Source organism: Neurospora tetraspora, assembly GCF_033439725.1.
Source record: "Neurospora tetraspora strain CBS 560.94 chromosome Unknown B0H65scaffold_9, whole genome shotgun sequence".
NCBI classification, from domain to species: domain Eukaryota; kingdom Fungi; phylum Ascomycota; class Sordariomycetes; order Sordariales; family Sordariaceae; genus Neurospora; species Neurospora tetraspora.
The window spans coordinates 977,927-997,001 of NW_026944391.1; the positions used below are offsets into that span (position 1 = coordinate 977,927).

Here is a 19,075-nt window from a genome sequence, read left to right on the forward strand (position 1 = left end):
CCCTGAGCATCGGAGCAGAGGCCCTGTTCGTGGTTCGTGAAGCCAGAGCCAGAGGTGTTAGTAGTTTTGTCAGGTGACTTTGGATGACCCCAAAAGATTCCCCAAGCACACAAGCACGAACTCGAGGTTGAAAGGTCCCTTTTCTCGGCGATGGCGCTGTCGACCGGCGGCGCGGGCTGTTCTCAAAACCCACTGTGCTGCTTCTTGTCTTTGGGGTCCATGAACCAGGGTTTCGTCAGCAGGGGGGACGTTGAGGGCGTCCGGTGCTCTTTGTGCCTTTTTGCCTGCCCACTTGCGAATCTCATGCACAGTGCATATCAGCTGAGGACCGACTGTGACCGAGTTGCTGTTTGAGATCCGAGTTTGAAGCGGCGGACCGAAGATGCAGTGTGGGCGGTGCTGTAACAAGTTGTTGATATTTCCGAGTCTTTTACATGAGGCAGTTTTACTGCTTGCTGAAAGATCAGTCTCCAAAGCCCCAGGTGAGTGTAATTCATCAGTCTCTTTTCCCTCTTAATGAAGCTGCAGCGGGGGAAAACATACATGGCATCGAAAGGTAAGACCACAAAACGCTCGGTGCTCTTTCATGGTCTTCCGTAGGGCAACCGGGCAACTTGGGACACTAAATTCAGTTTTTTCTTTTTTTTTCCCTCACCAGCCTCATTGTTGTAATTCCCGTTTTCGAAAACCGAGACATAAACCCGTTGTGGGCGGATAACTCCATGGTGGAAAAATTGAAATGACAGGAGCATGCGAACACTGAGAAGCGAGAGTCAACAGTGCAGCTATTTCTTTCGCGTAAGGCATCCGGCAGGGCACTTGCATCTGGGATAGCAATCTCAATGGTTGTAGCTGGGCCATCTTCTGCATGGGGGGAAGAGTTCGCCAGATTTTAGCCAGCCCATCTCTTTCCAACCCTTCCCAGGCTTGCCAGGGACAGGCCAGCCCACACCACCTCCAAGGGTTCTCAAAGGGCCCGGAACCACATAGGGGTCCGTGACGTCCAATGAGTTTGTTGCCGAGTTTGGTTTGACAGATGATGTCTACTCTTTTTTTTTCTTTTTCTTCTTTGATAACGTATGCCGTTCGAGGTCGAGAATGAGAACTATCGAGCTATCGAACCAGATGGATGACGCATCTGTTGGGAGGTCATCGGTCTGGTGATGGTGTTCAAGATCTGGCAATTACCCGCTGTCAGTGCCTCTGTGGAGTGTGTATTGTACGATCTCGATTTGATTGTCGATACCCCGTACTTGCGCATGCTCCATGATGATTATCCCGCCTGCAATATGTCGTTCTGCAGCCCTTTGCTACCGTAATATCTGGAAGTCCCTTGATTTTTCGAGGCGGAGGCAAGAAGGGAAATCTTGCCTCCCATGGACAGCCGCGCAACGGCTGGATGTTCCCGTCCGTCCGCTTTGGTTTGACTCTTCCAGACTCTCGGAACGATAATCAAACGAAATCACGCCCCACGAAACGCCTCGGTGTGCAGCATCCTCAACGCTCGGACAGTTCATGTGGCCGTCCATTTGTGATCCAGTAAAAGTATTACGGGTCCTATTACCGTACCGGCCAGCGTACCTTGATGATCAGACATGGTACCTGTATCGTATGCAGGTGTTATTCTGCTATGTCGAAGCCATCCTACGTAAAAAGAACACCATGCTACCTTTTACCCATCTCCTTGATGGGGCCGGCTAGGCACGGGGCCAGGGGAGTTTGCTTGTCTCTGGGTTGGCGAGAGCGAGCGAGAGCGTACATAATCGGCCCCGAGAAGTGTCTAGAGAGGCTAGCAAGTGGAAATTCATGATTGTGTCAGTCCGGAAGACGCCCCCCCCCTCCCCCAATTGCGAGAGATAGGGGGCCTCGGGGGACTGTGATGATGGGCTGGAAGATGCCACAAAAGCCTCGAGTGTGTTGCTGGGCCGCGTTCCGGTGGAGTTGCCCACGAACTGCGCTGGACTTTGTTCCCACTGTGCCGCTCTCTCTGCCCTTGTTGCCCACTGGTGCCCCACCCCCTGGGACGACCGGGGGGTGAGAGGCTCGCGCGCGCAGTGCTTGAAGATTGGTGAAGGCATGGGCCTGCAAGGATGGGAAAAGCGGGGGTGCGCGATAGCGCGTGATTGCGTGTGAGGAGGATTTGTGGGTTCAGACAGTGGAAGGGAAGAAGAGCTGGGGTCGACAATGTAACCTCACCTTGGACCTGACTGAAGCCATCGTGCAAAGACGGCGGGCCCCGACTGTGTACCCGCCGGCCGCTGCTTGTTGGTTGCTGGAGAGAGCGTCGAGCTGAGAGAGATTGCCCTGACAAGCTTTTGAGCAAGCAACATTGGGGCCGCGTTGGGGGATGAGTTGTGGAGAGGCTTCAAGATATGCAGAGTTTAATGAGAGGATAAGTTACAGTGTCAAGAGATGACACTTCTCTTTTGTGAGATCTGCCATGGCCGATAATCGATTTCACGAGCGCCGCAGGGCAAGCGACAAGTTCCTCGGATAGGAAAGGTGTGGATGGCATGCAGCAGTAGGCTGAAGGATGGGACGAGGGATGAGAGTAACGGCAGTTCAGGAACAGGAAACTGACAGCCAGCAAGGAAGTGCGAAGACGGAAAAGACGACGATGCCATCATCGCAGACCTCCAACTCCCATTGTCAAATCATGAACTTTACAAGCCAATTATCGAAAAGAGAAAAATCAGAGGACGCATCGGTGGCACTTGCACGAGACAAGACACAGCTGCAAGCGATGAACGACAATGGCCGGCAGGGACGAACAATGAGAAAAGTGCGGAGGAAAGTGGTCGAAAACGGGTAAGTGGGTTGCTGAAAACAGGAAATGAGCAGCAGCTTCTTCTTACGGAAGCAAGGCCACTTCTGATTGGCTGGTGTGCAAGAGCCACGGAGTGGGGCCCCCCTTGTCTCCGCGTCGGGTGGGGGGCAACCTTTGGCTGCAGTGGCATCGAGGGCAGGCAGTGGCAGGCGAGCTTTTCCAGGCAGGCAGACATCGCCGGGTGCACTTTTGCAGACACCAGCTTGTCCTGTGATCGGACAGACTTGCCCCGTCTCTACCCGCGCCGCTATGAAGCCACCGAGACAACCGACGCCATCGGACGGGCTCCGGCAGCAGCAGCCAACAGATTTCCCCTTTCGGTCAAATATCAGGCTTCACAAATTCAGTCAGTGGCCATCATCACAAGCCCAGGTAGTGAAAAATGTCGACCAAAAAACACAATGACCGAGGTGTCTGGAGATACTCGGCAAAGCTTATGGATAGCGTCAAAAGTTGCTTTCATGTTTCCCTCAAAATTCCACTTGGTTGCTAGGGACTGGAGACCGGGCGACCGGACGTTGATGGCCCGCGTGGATGCAGCACCACAGCACCGATCAAGTTGCATCAGACGGGAGTTTTTGCCGATGATTTTGACCCACTGATGTCGATGCGAGTCGATGCCCATCCTTTGGTTTTGGAAGCTGAAAGTTGGCGGTCAAGTATCTCCAGCAAATCAACAAGACAAGTGTGGTACACTTCTCCTGATGGCTACATATCGCTGACTGTCACATAGCCACTATCAAAGCCTCGTGGGTAAAACGAAACCCACACAAAGAGACCAAGTGAAGTTGATTCAGCTCGCACTTCTTCTCAACCCGGTGTGTCCGGTTGCTGATCTTCGAACGAGGCACAGAATCAAAGAAAAGCCCCGTGATATCTGGCGGCTGCGGCGTACGGAGGGTTGTTGGAATGACTCTGCGCCAATCAGCGCAATCGCTAAAAGCCAGTCTCAACTCCAGACGGTTTTGGTTTCTTGACCCAGTGACGAGAATCATGGCTGACAAAGTCAGAGAGCAATCCGTGCCGAGATCCAAAGACATGGTCAGATGCCAATGGGTCAGAGGCAATACTCAGAGCTCAAGTCTAGAGCTTGTGGGAGCGGTGTCGTCGCGGCGGTGCAGTTTCCGTGTAACTGTGTCCCTTTTTTCGACGGCGTACAGTCCGGAGTACGGATCGTAGCAGCATCTCGCCCAGCTGCTACACAGCAAGGTCGGCGGTAGTTGTTTGTGTTCGCATGAATGTCGCTGTCGAGACCGTCGCCACCAATGTCCAAGTGTAACCTGAAAAAAGAAGGAAAAGAGGTCAACCTCGGCTTTCAGGTCTTTGCATTCGAGCGTCTGTGTTTGGCGGCGTTTCGATAAGTTCGATAGAGTCAAGAAAGGGTAAAAGAAACAAAAAGAGGAGAGTCCAAAGGTTGAAAAAAAGATGAAGCAAGCCTCCTGTTTGAGGTTTTGATATGTTGAACGTTCTGTCGTTCGATTTCTGATGGTCCACCACTCCCGTCCCCAGATTGGTGACATTCATCCAGATTTGGCGCCCTCAACATCCTCTTCCAGAGACAGCACAGGGCGCGTAGAGGCACGTGCTGTAAATCCCCTGATTTCGTGGGCTTTTGGACAAATCCCTAACCGCCGCGAGTCTTGGCAACGACCCTTCAACCGCCCGAGCCCCTGTCACTCAACGACATCTGAAACGACTCATGTCAGGAACAGGCAACTCTCCTACAACATGGATCTCGGTCTGAAGCAACCGATGCGACTCGCGCAATGGTAGTGCTGCCATCACTTTTCATATCCCTACATTAACATCTTTCCGTCGTTTCTGTTTCCTGAAGCCATCGCCAAGTGGGATGCCCCCCGTCGTCTGGCCTGTCTTGGCCCGTGTCTGGACTCTGGAACGTCTCTTCTCTCTCGTGGCTGTGCTCAGAATCGCTTTTTCCGTCCAGGGTGCCATTCTCCGGATTTTCCATTACTCGTCATCTAGGCGGGTAGGTAGTCTTTCGCGTCGACCTCTCCTTTCGATGTCATGATCTGGTAAACACCAAAAGATTATACCATTTTCCAGTCCATCTTTCGCTTCTTTTTGCCTCTTGGCACTCTTCATCCGCGATTGGAATTGCAGGTCGATTTCACCGGTACCTTATCTTTCGCTCCTTTATACCCCGTACAGTCTCTCACTACTACGAAGACATCCCGAACGAAGACGCCGGTCGTCATTTTCATATTGAACACTAGAAGAAAACACTCCATCGAGCCCGTGAAAAGAACACTATCTCGGACTGAGTCAAAGGGAGCAGCCGAGTCTTTTATGTTGAGGCTGCTCATCAACAACAAACTCACGAGACAACATCTAGAAAGAATACAATGAGTAAAGTGCTTCTGGCCTATGTGGTCGCCGATGGCCTCTTCCTTTTGATGGGCATCTTCATGATCGCCTTCTCCGTCATTGTTCAGAACATCCAGTTCGAGATCCCTACAGAAGGACATCAAGCAGCAAGGAACCTTTTGTACCAGAGGTTTCCTCTCACAGGTGGGTGACTTCATGTCGAAATGCTGCTTGACCTATGGTTCATATCGCTAACGCAACAAACTTCGATATAGCTGGTATCGTGAATGCCGTCTTCATCTTCGTCACTTTCCTCTTCACTATCCCCGGTGTCATCACCCCCGCGCGAGGATGGCTCAAGATGGGCGGCTGGATGACCACCGTCTGCGGCATCTTCAGCCTCATCATCGGTCTCTATCTCTGGATCCTGACCCTCACCACTAAGGAGGACTTTGCGCCGCTGTATTTCCGCCAGACTCCTGAGATCCAGCAGCTTATGCAGTCAGCCGTATGTCATCCATTCCATCCCCTCACCTGTAACTTCACTTATACTAACAAGAACCTCAGTTCCAATGCTGCGGCTACTTCAACAGCACCTCACCGGCCTTCGTCACCGACGACATCTGCTCCAGCCCAGCCGCCGCCGCGCTCATGCGTCCCTGTGCGACTCCCATCAACTCCTTCGCCAACGTCCTGGTCGACAACATATTTACTGCGGTCTTCGGCATGGTCGGTATCGACGCCGTCCTCATCGTGGCTACCGCTTGTCTGCTGAAGGAGCGCAAGGAGAGGGAGCGCTTCCGTCACATCGACGAGAAGAGTGGTGTTGTTGGATTCTGAAAGAGGGTTACGCAAGCGAGGGAACGACGACATTCAAATATCAGCATGCACGAATCTGCCTTGCGCGCGCGATGATGCTGGCTTGTTGCCCTTCATGACGGACGGAAGGAAGAGAAGGGAAAAGGAAGAAACCCTTGACCGAGGAACTGGGAAAGAAAGAGTCCCGGATGGACCACACCGGAGGGAACGAACCAAACAGACCGCAGGGAGAGAAGCCGTGAGAGGAAAGGCGGCGGGCGGTTCGAACATAACATCATTATCACACCAAAGCCCGTGACGCGTCGACGCACACGACATACTTGCTCGGCTGGATGTTGGAGGTCATCTACTCAGTGGGAGGTCCGGTTAGATTGGGATACAGTACCACGGCTGGTTCGCGAAAACGAGTCACATCTACCTACCTACCTCGTCTAATAAACACCACTTCACACTCGCTTATCAAATCCACCGATAGACAAATGATACCCATCAAGAACACTCACTCACTCACTCACTCACTCACTTACCGACAAGACTACGGCCAAGAATCGACTTTTGCATCACTCCACCACTAAGGTACTTGTTTGTCATTGTCATGTTGTATAATAGTTATACAGGTTTGGTGTTTATATTCGAACAGCTCTCATTCTAAATATTAGCGTGTTTTGCTTCGGTATTCTAGCCAGTGTTGTTAGCCGGGCAGACTACCTCTAGCAATGGACTCATATGCTCTTGCCTTGTTTAATTGCTCAAGGTTCTTCGCCTGCTCCTCCCTGAACCGGAATCGTAAACTTGGTTCTCGGGTAGTTGATACCCACCAGACGTCCGGTTGGACTTGCCGTGTCTGGTCCCACGGTACCTCTACGTTTCCCGTCGTCCGTTCTTTCCCTTTGAGTGTGAAATTGATGCTCTCCACCAAGACAGTAAGCAACGGGGGTGCCTGTTGGAACCCTTGAGTCCGCGTTTTCTCTCCCACTTCCCTCCAACCACTCGACGTTCGCTTATGTCCGCCCGATTATAACAACACGGTGTCGAAGATCCAACATCAACGTTCGCTGTCATACCGTTATTGCTCTGATTCCAAATAGTAGTTCGTACATAGAGTTCTGGAAAGAGCTTGGTCGGTAACATGCCCTTCATCAGATCAACTTGGTGATAATCGACAGCTAACTAATCACATCAGTTGGATAGGAACGAGAAACTCATCCTGACCCTTGGAGCACGAAATAAAGTGCTCTTGGCCCGTCCGACTGGAACATAGCCTCCGAGTTAGCCGGCCATCATTACGAACCAAGCAAAGCAAACCACTACACCCATCACAGCCCCCCTAACAACCGCCTTTCCAAGATGAGCTCACGCGGTGATGTCCCGGACTCCTTGCGAGAAAATATCTTCATGCTTCACATGGCTATCCACCTGCGATTTTGTCAACTCAAGTTCATTTTCGGTGACGAAGACGACGACGACGTCGAGCCCAACAATCAGTATTTCGAACTTGTCGAGGTCCGGCGGCTCTTTCGCCGCTTTTAGGATTGGGCAGGGCATTATCCGCCGGTCCTATTGGAGGAAGAGTATGACAAGATCAACTCCCCGAGAGCGAGGAATAAGCGGAGAGAGCTATACCAGTTGTACAACAAGGTTTATGACGTTGTTGCGGATTGTAAGTCCTTGATTTGGAGCTCGGCTTAAAGGGATAAGGTTCCTGACACATGGCATTGTGCCCGCCATGACATCTAGTGTTTGATTATTGTATGGATCGGAATCCAGAAGGAGCGTCAATTGCGTTCAATGGGATGACGCTTTCAATGAGAGATATTCGACGGAAGATTCGTAGTCTAAACTCCCGGGTAAGTTTCAACTCTTCCAACTTTCCCAATCACCCATCGAGATCCACGAATAGTCTATGTAGGCTTGAAGCAAAACAGCTCTAATGCCTTTTGACCCCCATTCTCCAGACCAGAGAGACCTGCCATTTCAAACGTGGCTGTGCAAAAAAGCTCCTCAAGATCGCGAGCGCGATCTACCAATGCGAAAGGTTCCAGTTGGAATTGTACGACACACCAGAGTATCGGTACCCGATTGAAGACCAGGAGAACAAGGATGTAGACAGGCCTGTGTACCGGATGTTTCCTCCCGGGACGATTCAAGAAATTCGTCAAGAAATTTGGAATGAGGAGCATCATCAGCCGGCACCATTTTATGACGAACATCAGCAATTTCCCCACGGCGAAGGCGACGCGTATTCGGACAACGGAAACGTCCATGGGAATCCGACCGGGTATGACGGTGAAAGAGCGCGCCTGAATGGGCTTACCAATGGTCTTGCCAACGGACATGCGAATGGGCATACAGATGGGCATGCGAACGGTAATGCCAACGAGCATACCAATGGCCATACCTACGGTAACCTTATCGAGGTTAATGATGCCGTTATCAGGAATCTGGCCAGGCACAACATTGGGGACACCAACATGAATGGGGTGACCAATGGTCTTACCAATGGATATACTAATGGGCTTACGAATGGGCATATGAACGGTAATTTCAACGGGTATACCAATGGCAATATCAACGATAGCACCAACTTGGGCGATCGAGTCAATGAACTACCTAACGTCAGTGGCACCAGCGCGAGTGCTGTCAACTCCCAACTTCAACCTCCGCCTTTTCGTCCGCAGCGTCAACACCCCCATCAACCCCCGCCTCAGCTTCCCGTCCAATTCCCTCCTGAACCGGATCACCAACGGCAGTGGCAATGGCATAGTTTTCAGCAGTAATATCAGCGGTACTATCAGCGGAACCTCCATAGACCTGAGGTTAGCAGGGCCATCGCCAACAATTGCGTCGCCACGTTTGAAATTATTGACGGCCGCATCGCCCACGGTAACATCGTCGAAAGCGACATTGTCGACAGCGACATGGAGATATAAAACAGTATTGTCAATAACAGCGTCATTACCAGCAGGCAGTAGGATCATCGCCAGTAACATCAACGACTGGAACATCCTCAACAGCAATATCGACGGCCATACCATCATCTATCTACAACCGTAGCGCCCGCAATGGTGATGGTCGATTCTCTTGACATGAGTGTTCTCAGCATTACCGGGAGAGGGAACGATGATGTGAACGGCAACGTCAATGGCAATACCCGTTGCTGGGAGTACCGACGGTCAATAAACACCAGATTGACTGGGCTTTGTTGGGTTCAGGAATACCGGATAATCTGCGCAGCGTACATGGTAGACTAGACTCTCGGGGCTTGTCTGTTTGTTTCTTTCGTTCACACGACAATTTTAGAATAAGATAGCGATATCCAGTAGCGAGTAAAGTGCTTTCGGCGTTTCAATCCATCACTTCTTTCTCTTGAGGGCCCTTCTCCACACAATAACAACGTTCCTTGCTATAAAAATGCTTTGAATGGCTCTATGGCGATGATGCCAACGATTGAATCATCTGTTAAGATTGAGAGTTCCCAACTGACTATGAACTGTGGAAGTGTCCCGCTGGGACCAGTTTCAATCAGGGTGGGTCTAGTCAGTTTCCGCTTTCGACCGAAAAGAACTCGTTGAGTGTCTGTCTGCTTATGAACGCAAAAGCTTCGATACCAAGGTACAACATATACAACACGAAGAGTAGAGGTCCTTAATCAAGCAAGGCTAGATTGAACGACGGCACCTGACTGAAACACGACATACGTCTGTCTATTGCTGGTATATTTATTGATATCCACCCCCCCGAGCCCCCATTGCTACCTATAGAAGAAAATGATAAAAAAGCCAGAACCCAAGCGCCAACCCAAGACCAAACACATGGTCTAGTACTATACCGGTGAATCATCAACCTTGCGCCTCCCATTATTCCTTATCCCTCCTGTTGTTGTCGACGGCCCTTCCCCTTGGGGGGCGCCATCTAGTGATAACGCCTCTTCTGTCCTCCCGTTCCCATTCTTTGGGGACACTCGCTCACTACTTGACCCCGACCCCGACCCCGACGCTTGCGCCTGACCCTGACCCTGACCCTGACCCTGCCCTTGATGATAATCCTCCAACAACCCCTCCCCTTCCTCTTCTTCATGTATCCTATTCCTCGCAGCAACTATCGCCTCCTCCCTCAGTCCTGGCACCCCCAGTGTAGTCTTTGGTTTATTCTTCCACCACCTTGCTCTCAGGAATCCACTGACTACATCTTGCAAACCACCACCTGACGACGGCTTTCGTGGTGCTGTCGTTGCCGCTGACGGTTTGCGGGGAATGAAACCCGGGAAACCAGTGGACTTTCTGCGTCTCCGGGAATTTCGTGGTCGGGGCGAGGCGAGATCGGTGGCGGCTCGCGGCGGAGCGAACTGGTAGCTATCGCTTACTTCCCTCCGGCGCGGGTGGAGGAGGGAGGTACCCTCGCCTGGATTTGAAACGGGTAAAGTGGTGGAGCGGCGCCTGCTGCTGGAGAGAAAGGCTGGGGAGGAGAGGGAGGAGTGGTCGGGTGGCGTGTCACGGTCTTCGAGCTCGTCCCAGATTTCGGCACGTTCGGTCCATCGGTTGGAAGGTAGGGTGCGGATCGATTGGCCGGCTAGGGAACGCTGGCGCTTGGGTGGTGCTATCACCAGGACGGGCCCGCCGCCTTGAGAGGTGCCGTCGCCCGGTAGTCGGGATTGGCTGGTGCTGAAGGTGCTGTAGCTGTACAAGCGTGGAGAGGGAACGCCGATGCGTTCCTCCTCGTCTTCGATGTCGGAGCGGAGTAGGAGGGCTTCTTCGTCGTCTTCGTCTTCTGTATCTTCGACTAGGCCCAGTCCTGGGGCAAGAGTTGACTGGCCAACGCCGGGGGTGTGTTGTTCGTCGTGTAGACGCCATGATAGTGCCAGGACACCGGTGAGAAGGATGACGGTGCCAAGGGTGATTAGGCACGCCTGGAGCGGGCTGATCAGTTCGGTCTGATCAAAGTAGATTAGGCCATCTAGAATGGCGATGATGTTATAGATGCAAAATATTAGTGGGTATAGAACCGAGGTCGAAACCAGTTTCAGGCCGCGGTGTAGGTAGTAGAGTTGGCTGAGAGCGAGCGTGACAAGGGCCAGGAGAATGGCCCAGGACTGCCAGTGGACAAACTGGTTATCGCCGTCCACAAGAGTCTTGACGAGCAGTTCGACGGCTGACTTGGCCACCAGCAGGGAGTGAGCAGACAGGATGCCACTTATGCAGCCGTAAGCAAAACCCCGAGCAAGGCGGAACCGGGAATGCTGCATCAGCTTTGTGAAGTTGCCTATCACATCTGTCGCGATCGCAATGCCCAGCACCAGGATGCCCTGAAACACCATCCATGCCACGAAGGGACCCCTTCCCAATAATTCCAGCAGCTCGCTCAATTTATGCGCCGGCGAGGGAATAGCTCCGAAGATGGCGATCAAGACTGCGCCGCTGCAGACCAGCAAGGTTCCCCATAGTGACCACCTCGTGAACGGTTCTCCGAGAATGAGGGTGGCGCAAATCGAGTTGAATACCAAGCCGGACGCTTGGAGTGTCGAGAGGACCGGTAAAGGGAGGACCGATATCTGAACCGAGCTCCCGACGACGTTGGAGATGATGAACATGCCCATTCCTACCTGCCACCTCCTTCTTCGATATGGCGGTCGTCGAACATCGTAGGGCCCCTTTTCATCTTCGAGTATGTGTGACTTTCGTTGTAGCGTCAGGCCGAGACTTTGGACGCTCGTGGATATCAAGCCGACTATTATTCCGAGCTGTAGTTGCGCTTAAGATTAGAAGTCGTTGACGTCAAAGTATGTCGAGTATTTAGATAGCTTACAGCAATGCTCCCTCCAGGAGAGATGCCGCCAATGAGCCCCATCGCGCCTGTGGTTTGAGGCTATCTTTCACCCAGACAGCCAGAGGGCGAGGTGGCGGCTATTATACTATGTTTGCATGGGGGAATATCGTGACGGAGATGCCGCTCGGTCGCTGAGGTTGTCCGGGCAAGTGTTGGATCGACGGGAGGATTTGTACAACGACAAAGAGAATTGTTGGGTATGGTATCGACGTAATTCGAGCGCACGAAGACCAAGTCAGGTGCACAATCGGTGAAGAGGCGGGAGTCGTCGTCCGTTTCAATTCGGTAGTGTAGTCTAGGTGTGTCGCAAACGGTCAAGTCCGGTCGTAGGTATAAGGTAACGAGGTAGATAAAGGTCGATAAGGTTTGGGAACCTCGCTGGACAGTGGACGGTTTTAGGGTGTTTCTCCCTGATGTCTCAGGGCAGTAATATGCGGCCGCAGGGCAGGTGAAATAGCTATCGGCCTCTTGCAACTGAGTGCAAATCTCGGATGGTTCACGGCACTGGTATCACGAAAGGAGTGGTTGAAGTAGTGGAAGGGGGGAAATTGTATTCGAGAGACGAAACATTAAACACTTCGAAAAGACAGGGCAACCATGGATCGGGCCTTGACGCATGAAGGAACAAACCACCGGGCGTCGAACCTGGACTCTCTTTCCTGCAGAGAACGGCCATGGGTCACCGAAACGGACTGGAGGTGGTCTAGCGCGACGCTCTCACGCGCAGTGCAGTGTGTTTGCAGCACATGTCAATGCGCTGGAACGCTAGGTAAAAGGGGAAGACTCGCTGTGAGTGATTGAGAGTGACCGACCGCGGTGAGTGGCTGGTGGGTCCAATCAGCTGACATGGGCCCCCCGATTCAACCTCAGCGGCAGGCATTTGATACCGATGGATACCTCTAAGGTAGGAGGCTGATGTCTTCACTTGCTTCTAAGTGGAAGGTGGGGTTTGCTGTGGCTAGTGCCTGCCGCAGTTAATGCTTGGTGCAGCAGTGGTGCAGTGCTGTTCTTCAGGTTCGTTTCGAAGCTCTGCACAGCGATGATGACCACCACCAGGCCGCCCAGGGCCGGGGTTGCTGTTGCCAGCCTTCCTGGCTCCAGTCCAATGCCAAGCCAACATCACCCCCCCCCCCCCCCCCCCCCCAAACAAGCTGACGTCGTTTAAACAACGGAATACCAGCAACTGCGATACCCTTTCAGCCCTGTTTTCGACTTTTGATAGATTGCAATCACCTTAGCGTCCTAACTTCGCTTCTTCGCTCTATACCCGATATCGAACCAAGTTAGCTCTGCCCGTGAGCTTCCCCTCCCAAGGACGACGACATCACATCCTCGATAACCGTCCTCGGCGACCCGGTCCTATACCGAACCACAACAACAAACACCTGTTCCCTAGAGTTTCCTTGGTAAACACCAGCCAAAATGTCACAAGTTCACGCCTTGTCCGACGATCAGGTGCGTTCAATCCCATTGCTGCTCTGGTGTTGTTTCCCAGATAAGCGCCAATACTAACAATGCGTGTACGTACACGTCGCAGGTCGGACAAGAGCTCCGCAAGATGACGGCTTTCATCAAGCAAGAAGCCGAGGAAAAAGCGCGCGAGATCGAGATCAAAGCCAACGAGGAATTCGCCATCGAAAAGTCCAAGCTGGTCCGCCAGGAGACGGACGCCATCGACTCGGCCTACGCCAAGAAGTTCAAGCAGGCGCAGATGTCGCAGCAGATCACGCGGTCGACCGTGGCCAACAAGACGCGGCTCAAGGTCCTGGGCGCGCGCCAGGAGCTTCTGGATGACATCTTTGAGGCCGCCAGCGCCCAGCTGGCCGATGCTACCAAGGACGAGGGCCGCTACAAGGACATCCTCAAGGGCTTGCTCTTGGAGGGCTTCTACGCCATGAACGAGCCTGAGCTGGCGATCCGCGCGCGCAAGGCGGATTATGACGTGGTTAGGCAGGCGGCGGAGGCGGCGAGCGAGGAGTACAAGGAGAAGACGGATAAGGATGTCAAGGCGACGATTGATGAGGAGAATCCCGTTGCTGAGGGGAGGTAGGTTACACTCAGGCCCAAGTTGCTAGCAGGAAGATATGCTAACGGAAGACAACAACAGCGCTGGTGGCGTCATCATCGTCGGCGGAAACGGCAAGATCGATATCGACAACACCTTCGAGGCCAGGTTGAACCTGCTTAAGGACAGCGCTCTCCCGGCGATGCGCAAGGCTCTTTTCGGCGACAACCCCAACCGCAAGTTCTTCGACTAAGTGCACCGCTTCTTCGGAAGGCTACTGTGAATACGGAGAAGGGTACGGTTTTCCTATAACAAGTTACGGCACCTAATGTTCAGGGAAGGGAGAAGGAGTCCTGTGGACGAATCTCAAGAGGGAGACAAAGCCGAAGGTCCACACCAGAGCATTGGGTGCTTCTCGTTGTTTGATGATGTTCAATGACAAGACAAGTTAAGCCAAGAAAAGGTTGGCGAGGGAGTAGGTGGTTATGGATGGACGACGAATGCATGCATGGGTTATCATGTTAAGAGTTTTTGTATGATACAGTTGTTTTCGCTGTTCCCTTGTTTATCGCAAAGCAACTGTTGTTCCATGCTGTTGGGTTGACGAGCTTGTGTGCTTCTTCCGAGTTCCTCCAGACTTTGCCAATCTTTGAGAACTCTACATCTCTTGATAAGGCTAACCATCCCTCCTCATATGCATTAACAGCAATGGGTATTACCTATATCTTGACGCTCCTATATTCGTGTGTTCCGCTCTTCCCCAGACCCATATTCTCAAGACATATATCCTCAAGACTATACGTATAAACAGACAAACATACATAAACCGCCAATACGCCATATTCGGGGTAACCTCCCAAGTCCAGAGCGTCGTTATACAAACCGTCAACATACCACCCAAACACCCAAACACTCATCCATAGACAAGACCACTATACCCACAATAACACCAAAACAACCCACACAACTAACCACTCAGACAACCCCCTCAACCCTCAACCCTCGACCCTCGTCCCCTTCCCCAAAAACCTCCTCATAAACATCTTCTGCTCCACCCCCTCCCTCTCCCTTTTCTGTTCCCTCTCCCTCTCCTCCTCACTATCCACATCCTCATCCCCATCCCCATCCCCCTCTCCATACCCATACCCACCCCCCAAAATCCCCGCCCCTCCTCCCCCTCCTCCTTTGATACCAAAGATATTCGCCCTACTAACCGGTTTCGTCCTGACCGCCCACTCCAGTTTCCGCTCCAAGTCTTTAAGCTTGACTTTGGCTTCCAACCGAGAAATCTCGGCTGTCGACCCGGATTGGTCGTGGATGTTGGACCAGAGGGTGCGGATGCGGCGGGTGAGGTGGTCGATTTGGCGGTTGTGGGATTTGATTTCTGAGGAGGTTGAGGTTGAGGTTGAGGTGGAAAATGGGAGAGATGGAAGAAGGGAGGAGGAAACGGGAGGATGGGGGGAAGAAGGGGAAGAAGGGGAAGAAGGGGAAGAAGAAGGGGGATCGCCGTCGCCTATGGCTATGCGTAACAGGTCGGTTTGGGCGGAGAGGACAAAGTAATCAGCGGACGACGAAGAGCGGGTGGTTTGGAAATGCGGGGAGATATCGAGGTAGGCCAGCAGCAAAGGGAGGGAGAAAGTCTGGCTGGGATCGTGGAGGGAGAATTCTTGGATGGGCGAGGGGACGACTGTGTCAAAAGAGGGGGAGGGGGAGGGCAAAAGGGAGGTGGAAGCGGAGGCGAAGAGGAAGGCCAAGGCAAGCCTGCGGCGGAGGTTGACCAGTTTGGGGGTTTGGTACGGCAGAGACCTAAGAGCGTCGGAGAGGAGGGAGGAGTCCGTGGTTAGGGAGTAGAGACTAGAACAGCAGGAGAGGCAGAAGCCGTCGAAGGAGGAGGAGGGCACGGCTTCGATCAGGTGGATGAGGGTGTGTCGGAAGGTGGAGTGTAGGTCCGGGTTGCGACGGATGAGGGCGTCCATGCCCAGACGGAGGAGGAGGGTCGTGGAGCGGGTGAGGGAGTCGGTGGAGAGCCCGCGGGCGGTCTCGGAGAGGATGCGCAGGACGGTGCGGAGGGGGGTCCAGTCTCGGTCGATGTTGTAGGGACGGCCGGGGTCGGGTTTCTTTTGATCGGTGTTGTCTTCTGATGATGACGGCGTCTCGAGACATCGCTTGGGTGTGCCGATGGTGCGGAATAACTGGGTGATGCGGTCGGGTGTGAGTAGTCGGCCTGCTTGCTCGGGACAGATTTTTAGAAGTCTGAGGTTGGATTCTCGTAACCTCCTTGTCTTGATGAACGGTAGCTCGTCTACAATCCAGATAAAGATCTCGTCGGGCATGTTCCGTAGCTTGGACTGGAGATGGTAAGGGACTCCACGCTCGATGAGATCCATTCTCCCCTTTTGTGTCGCCAGGATTTTCCAAACACCGGTGGCCGCGTGCTGGGGGAATTTGTTCCGGAAGCCTATTGACAGGTCGTCGACCACTTTGTGCCCATGATCTTCGTCAAAGAAGTACCATTGTTTCCGCTGCGAAGTGGCTTCTGTCCTCTTAACGGCCCTGAGTAGCTTCTCTTTTTTAGTCTCCTCTTGACTGTCCTCCGCCTCGGACAACATGTCCAACATGTCATCATGGAGGGTGGTGCCCTCCTTCTTGACAGCAAGTGGCTCGGCTCGTTTGTCCTCTTCATCCTCAGCCATGAGCTGCTCAACCCGCTTTTCGCTCTCTGCTATCTTCTTCTCTGCCTCGGTATGCTTTAAGATGGCCTTCATGTCGAACTTGTGCTTCTTGTTGAAGTTGATGGGAGACACGACAATTTTGGTTGATGCCACCCGTTTTGACACTGGCCCTTTCGTCGGGCTTCCATTTGCTCGGATCGACACAGGTACTTCGGTCTTGGGCTCGGCGAAGAGATCGGGCAGGTCGTCGTCCGATGATATGAAGTCGCTGCCGTCGTCTTCTTCGTCGGATGCTCCGATGACGGCATTTCGATCTCGTACCGGCTTTACGGCGGATCGAGGCTTCAGCGGTGATGAGAGAAGTGTCAACGGCGAGTATGGCGGTGGTACAGGGGACCTGATCGGTAGTGATGATTTGAATCCCGTTCCTGGCGTTCCGGGCATTTTGAAGGGCGACATTGCTGCTCTGATGGGCGATCGGGGGATTGAAGATTGGGGTGCCTGGGAGCTTCCCTGGGAGTCCTGCGAGTCCCGCGGGGCCGGCTTGAAGAAGCTGGTGATGGCAGCGTTCTTGGACATTGCGGCGGTGCTTTTCGGATCGAAGTGCTGGTAAAGGCAGAAGATGTGTTGTCGACGACTTGACGATGCGATGTTGCACCTCAGAAACGATGTGGGCAATGGTCAGCGCTTGCACCCTAAAACAATGAACTGGGAAAATGCATGGTGTCTACCAGGAAAAAGTCGCTGTTCATCGAGGTCCTTGATTGTCTCGAGAGACGCGTCGCTGCAGCTTGACCCGCGTCGCAGCGGCCCGCATCAATTTACAGTGCATTCATCCCCGCCAACGACCCCGCAAAAAAGTGTTTGTCTCCAGTGGCTCGGGTTAGGGTTAGACAGGGGAAATTCAACGGATTGAGATGATGAAAGAAACAACCATCAACTGAACAATGAACAACCTGTCGTTGAAAGATGCTTACCAAACGATACCGCTGCGCATCGGTGCGAGCCTTTTCTTTCTGCCTTTGTCACGGACATAACCATTCATTATCATGACAAACGACGGAAGCATAGTGGCTCAGCTCAGCAACACTCCCGTACGAGCAACATGACATTCCGAGCAATTGGTTCAGTTGCTCACTCGATCTCACTCAATCTTTCATGACAGCACATGATGCTTGGCCATTTCATCAACTGTCAGCGAACTCAGCGGCGAGAGATGAAAGCCTATGGCTTGGAGAGAGATTCGAAGCGGCACAGCCAAAAGTGTTAGGTATCTACGAACGAGACAACAGCGCATACCCAAACAAGGTAGGCCGAAAAGCGAAAGACATTTCGGAGGTCCGAAACGTCAAACCACAGGGCCGGAATTTTTGGTGCTTTTGGCAACCCCTGCATTGACCATTGTGTCGGAGCTTTGGTACCGGGCAGAGATGTTCCCGTTTCCAGTTGGAGGGGTGACCCAAGTTCGACCATTTGGGCTTGAGGTTCTGTTCGCTTCTTCTTGGATTGTTCTTGGGTTTGTCATGAGCTCAGTGATGGAAATGAGGGAGGATGGGGAAGTCCTTGTGATATCTGTAAGTTTTCAGGCAGGTGAAGACTTCCATTTTTTCCAGGACAAAATCTCAAGGGTCAAGAAAACATCAGGGTTTCTTCCAAGACAACGTCGGGCGATGATGCCATCCCGAATTCCCTTCCTTTTATAGCATCGTTTAAAATGAACCCAGGACCTCAACATCGCCAATCCGTGGAGCCATTGAAGCCATGTCGATGTCTTTAGGTTTCAACTTTCACCTTTCCCTTCTCAGGGCTCACAAGCCAGTGTCTCACAATCTCACAGTTCAAACTACCTAAAAAGGGCCAAGTCCAAGCCAAGTATTCACAGCCTCAATTCATTCACACCTTCACATGTTCACACGTTCTTGAGAGCCCTTCCTTCGCCTGTTTTATCAGATCCAAGACCGTGCGTCCAAGACCAAACTGCGAGAAATTGTTAACGTTTACTAGCAACCAACATGGTAATTTCAACTCTTCGCTAAAATCGCCTCTTTGGCGCTCGAACGCTTGGACGTCAGGTACGCTCTCAGGGCTCTACCGCTTTGGCTAGGGTGATCCCTGTCTACCATTCAGTTCAGTTAATAGGGGACCTACGATCCGTTCAGTCCGTGCTCTGCGTGCCGTGCTCTGGAACCTAAGGTCTTTCGGAATCATGAGAACAAAGAAAAGTCTTTGTTCTCATTTGGTCCCTTCAGAGTTCAGAAGGTCCGGTCCGGATTTGAGGAGGAATTGAGTTTTTGCTGAGTGGGTTCGGCTTTTTAACTCCGTCGATTCTTTATTCTTTGTCAGCGGAAGGGAAAGTCTAAAGGTTACGCTGACATCCAACATACCCGATCCAATACAAAGCTGAGCCCATTTGCATGAAAACTCGATGTAATGCTGACTGACTGACCCAATGAACGGTTCCGAGGATTGTTCGTCAGTTACCTCTAGAACTAGGTTGTCATTACATTGGTAACATACGGGTATGTATGTAATTTGGAAAGAAGGGAAGGGCCGACCTGGTCTCATCTATCCATCCCTCCGTCGGGAGTCGGGACACCGGGGGTA

General features: G+C 52.5%; 6 protein-coding genes across 6 annotated transcripts; 3 read left to right on the forward strand and 3 right to left on the reverse strand.

Annotated features, from left to right (window-relative positions):
- Nucleotides 1-3,674: 3,674 nt before the first annotated feature.
- On the reverse strand, nt 3,675-4,488 carry B0H65DRAFT_337708 (uncharacterized protein). Its single transcript, XM_062823590.1, has one exon. It carries the CDS (start codon nt 4,345-4,347, stop codon nt 3,898-3,900), a length of 450 nt encoding a protein of 149 aa, XP_062677086.1. The 5' UTR covers nt 4,348-4,488; the 3' UTR covers nt 3,675-3,897.
- Nucleotides 4,489-5,023: 535 nt separating this feature from the next.
- On the forward strand, nt 5,024-6,009 carry B0H65DRAFT_337741 (uncharacterized protein). The gene is made up of 3 exons (XM_062823591.1): nt 5,024-5,356; nt 5,428-5,660; nt 5,720-6,009. The coding sequence occupies exons 1-3, from the start codon at nt 5,191-5,193 to the stop codon at nt 5,990-5,992; spliced, it is 672 nt and encodes a 223-aa protein (XP_062677087.1). The 5' UTR covers nt 5,024-5,190; the 3' UTR covers nt 5,993-6,009.
- A 1,309-nt stretch (nt 6,010-7,318) lies between these two features.
- Nucleotides 7,319-9,325, forward strand: B0H65DRAFT_592682 (uncharacterized protein; the record flags this gene model as incomplete). Its single annotated transcript, XM_062831130.1, has 3 exons — nt 7,319-7,474; nt 7,969-8,720; nt 8,781-9,325. 3 exons carry the CDS (start codon nt 7,319-7,321, stop codon nt 8,899-8,901), a joined length of 1,029 nt encoding a protein of 342 aa, XP_062677088.1. The 3' UTR covers nt 8,902-9,325.
- A 270-nt stretch (nt 9,326-9,595) lies between these two features.
- Nucleotides 9,596-12,052, reverse strand: B0H65DRAFT_337756 (uncharacterized protein). The gene is made up of 2 exons (XM_062823592.1): nt 11,774-12,052; nt 9,596-11,708 (listed from the first exon to the last, which is right to left on the reverse strand). The coding sequence occupies exons 1-2, from the start codon at nt 11,813-11,815 to the stop codon at nt 9,795-9,797; spliced, it is 1,956 nt and encodes a 651-aa protein (XP_062677089.1). The 5' UTR covers nt 11,816-12,052; the 3' UTR covers nt 9,596-9,794.
- A 1,072-nt stretch (nt 12,053-13,124) lies between these two features.
- On the forward strand, nt 13,125-14,092 carry B0H65DRAFT_337764 (vacuolar ATP synthase subunit E). The gene is made up of 3 exons (XM_062823593.1): nt 13,125-13,249; nt 13,332-13,840; nt 13,902-14,092. The coding sequence occupies exons 1-3, from the start codon at nt 13,217-13,219 to the stop codon at nt 14,050-14,052; spliced, it is 693 nt and encodes a 230-aa protein (XP_062677090.1). The 5' UTR covers nt 13,125-13,216; the 3' UTR covers nt 14,053-14,092.
- Nucleotides 14,093-14,809: 717 nt separating this feature from the next.
- B0H65DRAFT_503290 (uncharacterized protein) lies at nt 14,810-17,430 on the reverse strand (the record flags this gene model as incomplete). The annotated part of the gene is made up of 1 exon (XM_062827870.1): nt 14,810-17,430. A coding segment is annotated over exon 1 (2,241 nt), but the record flags the coding sequence as incomplete, so codon positions are not given.
- Between the last annotated feature and the right edge of the window lie 1,645 nt (nt 17,431-19,075).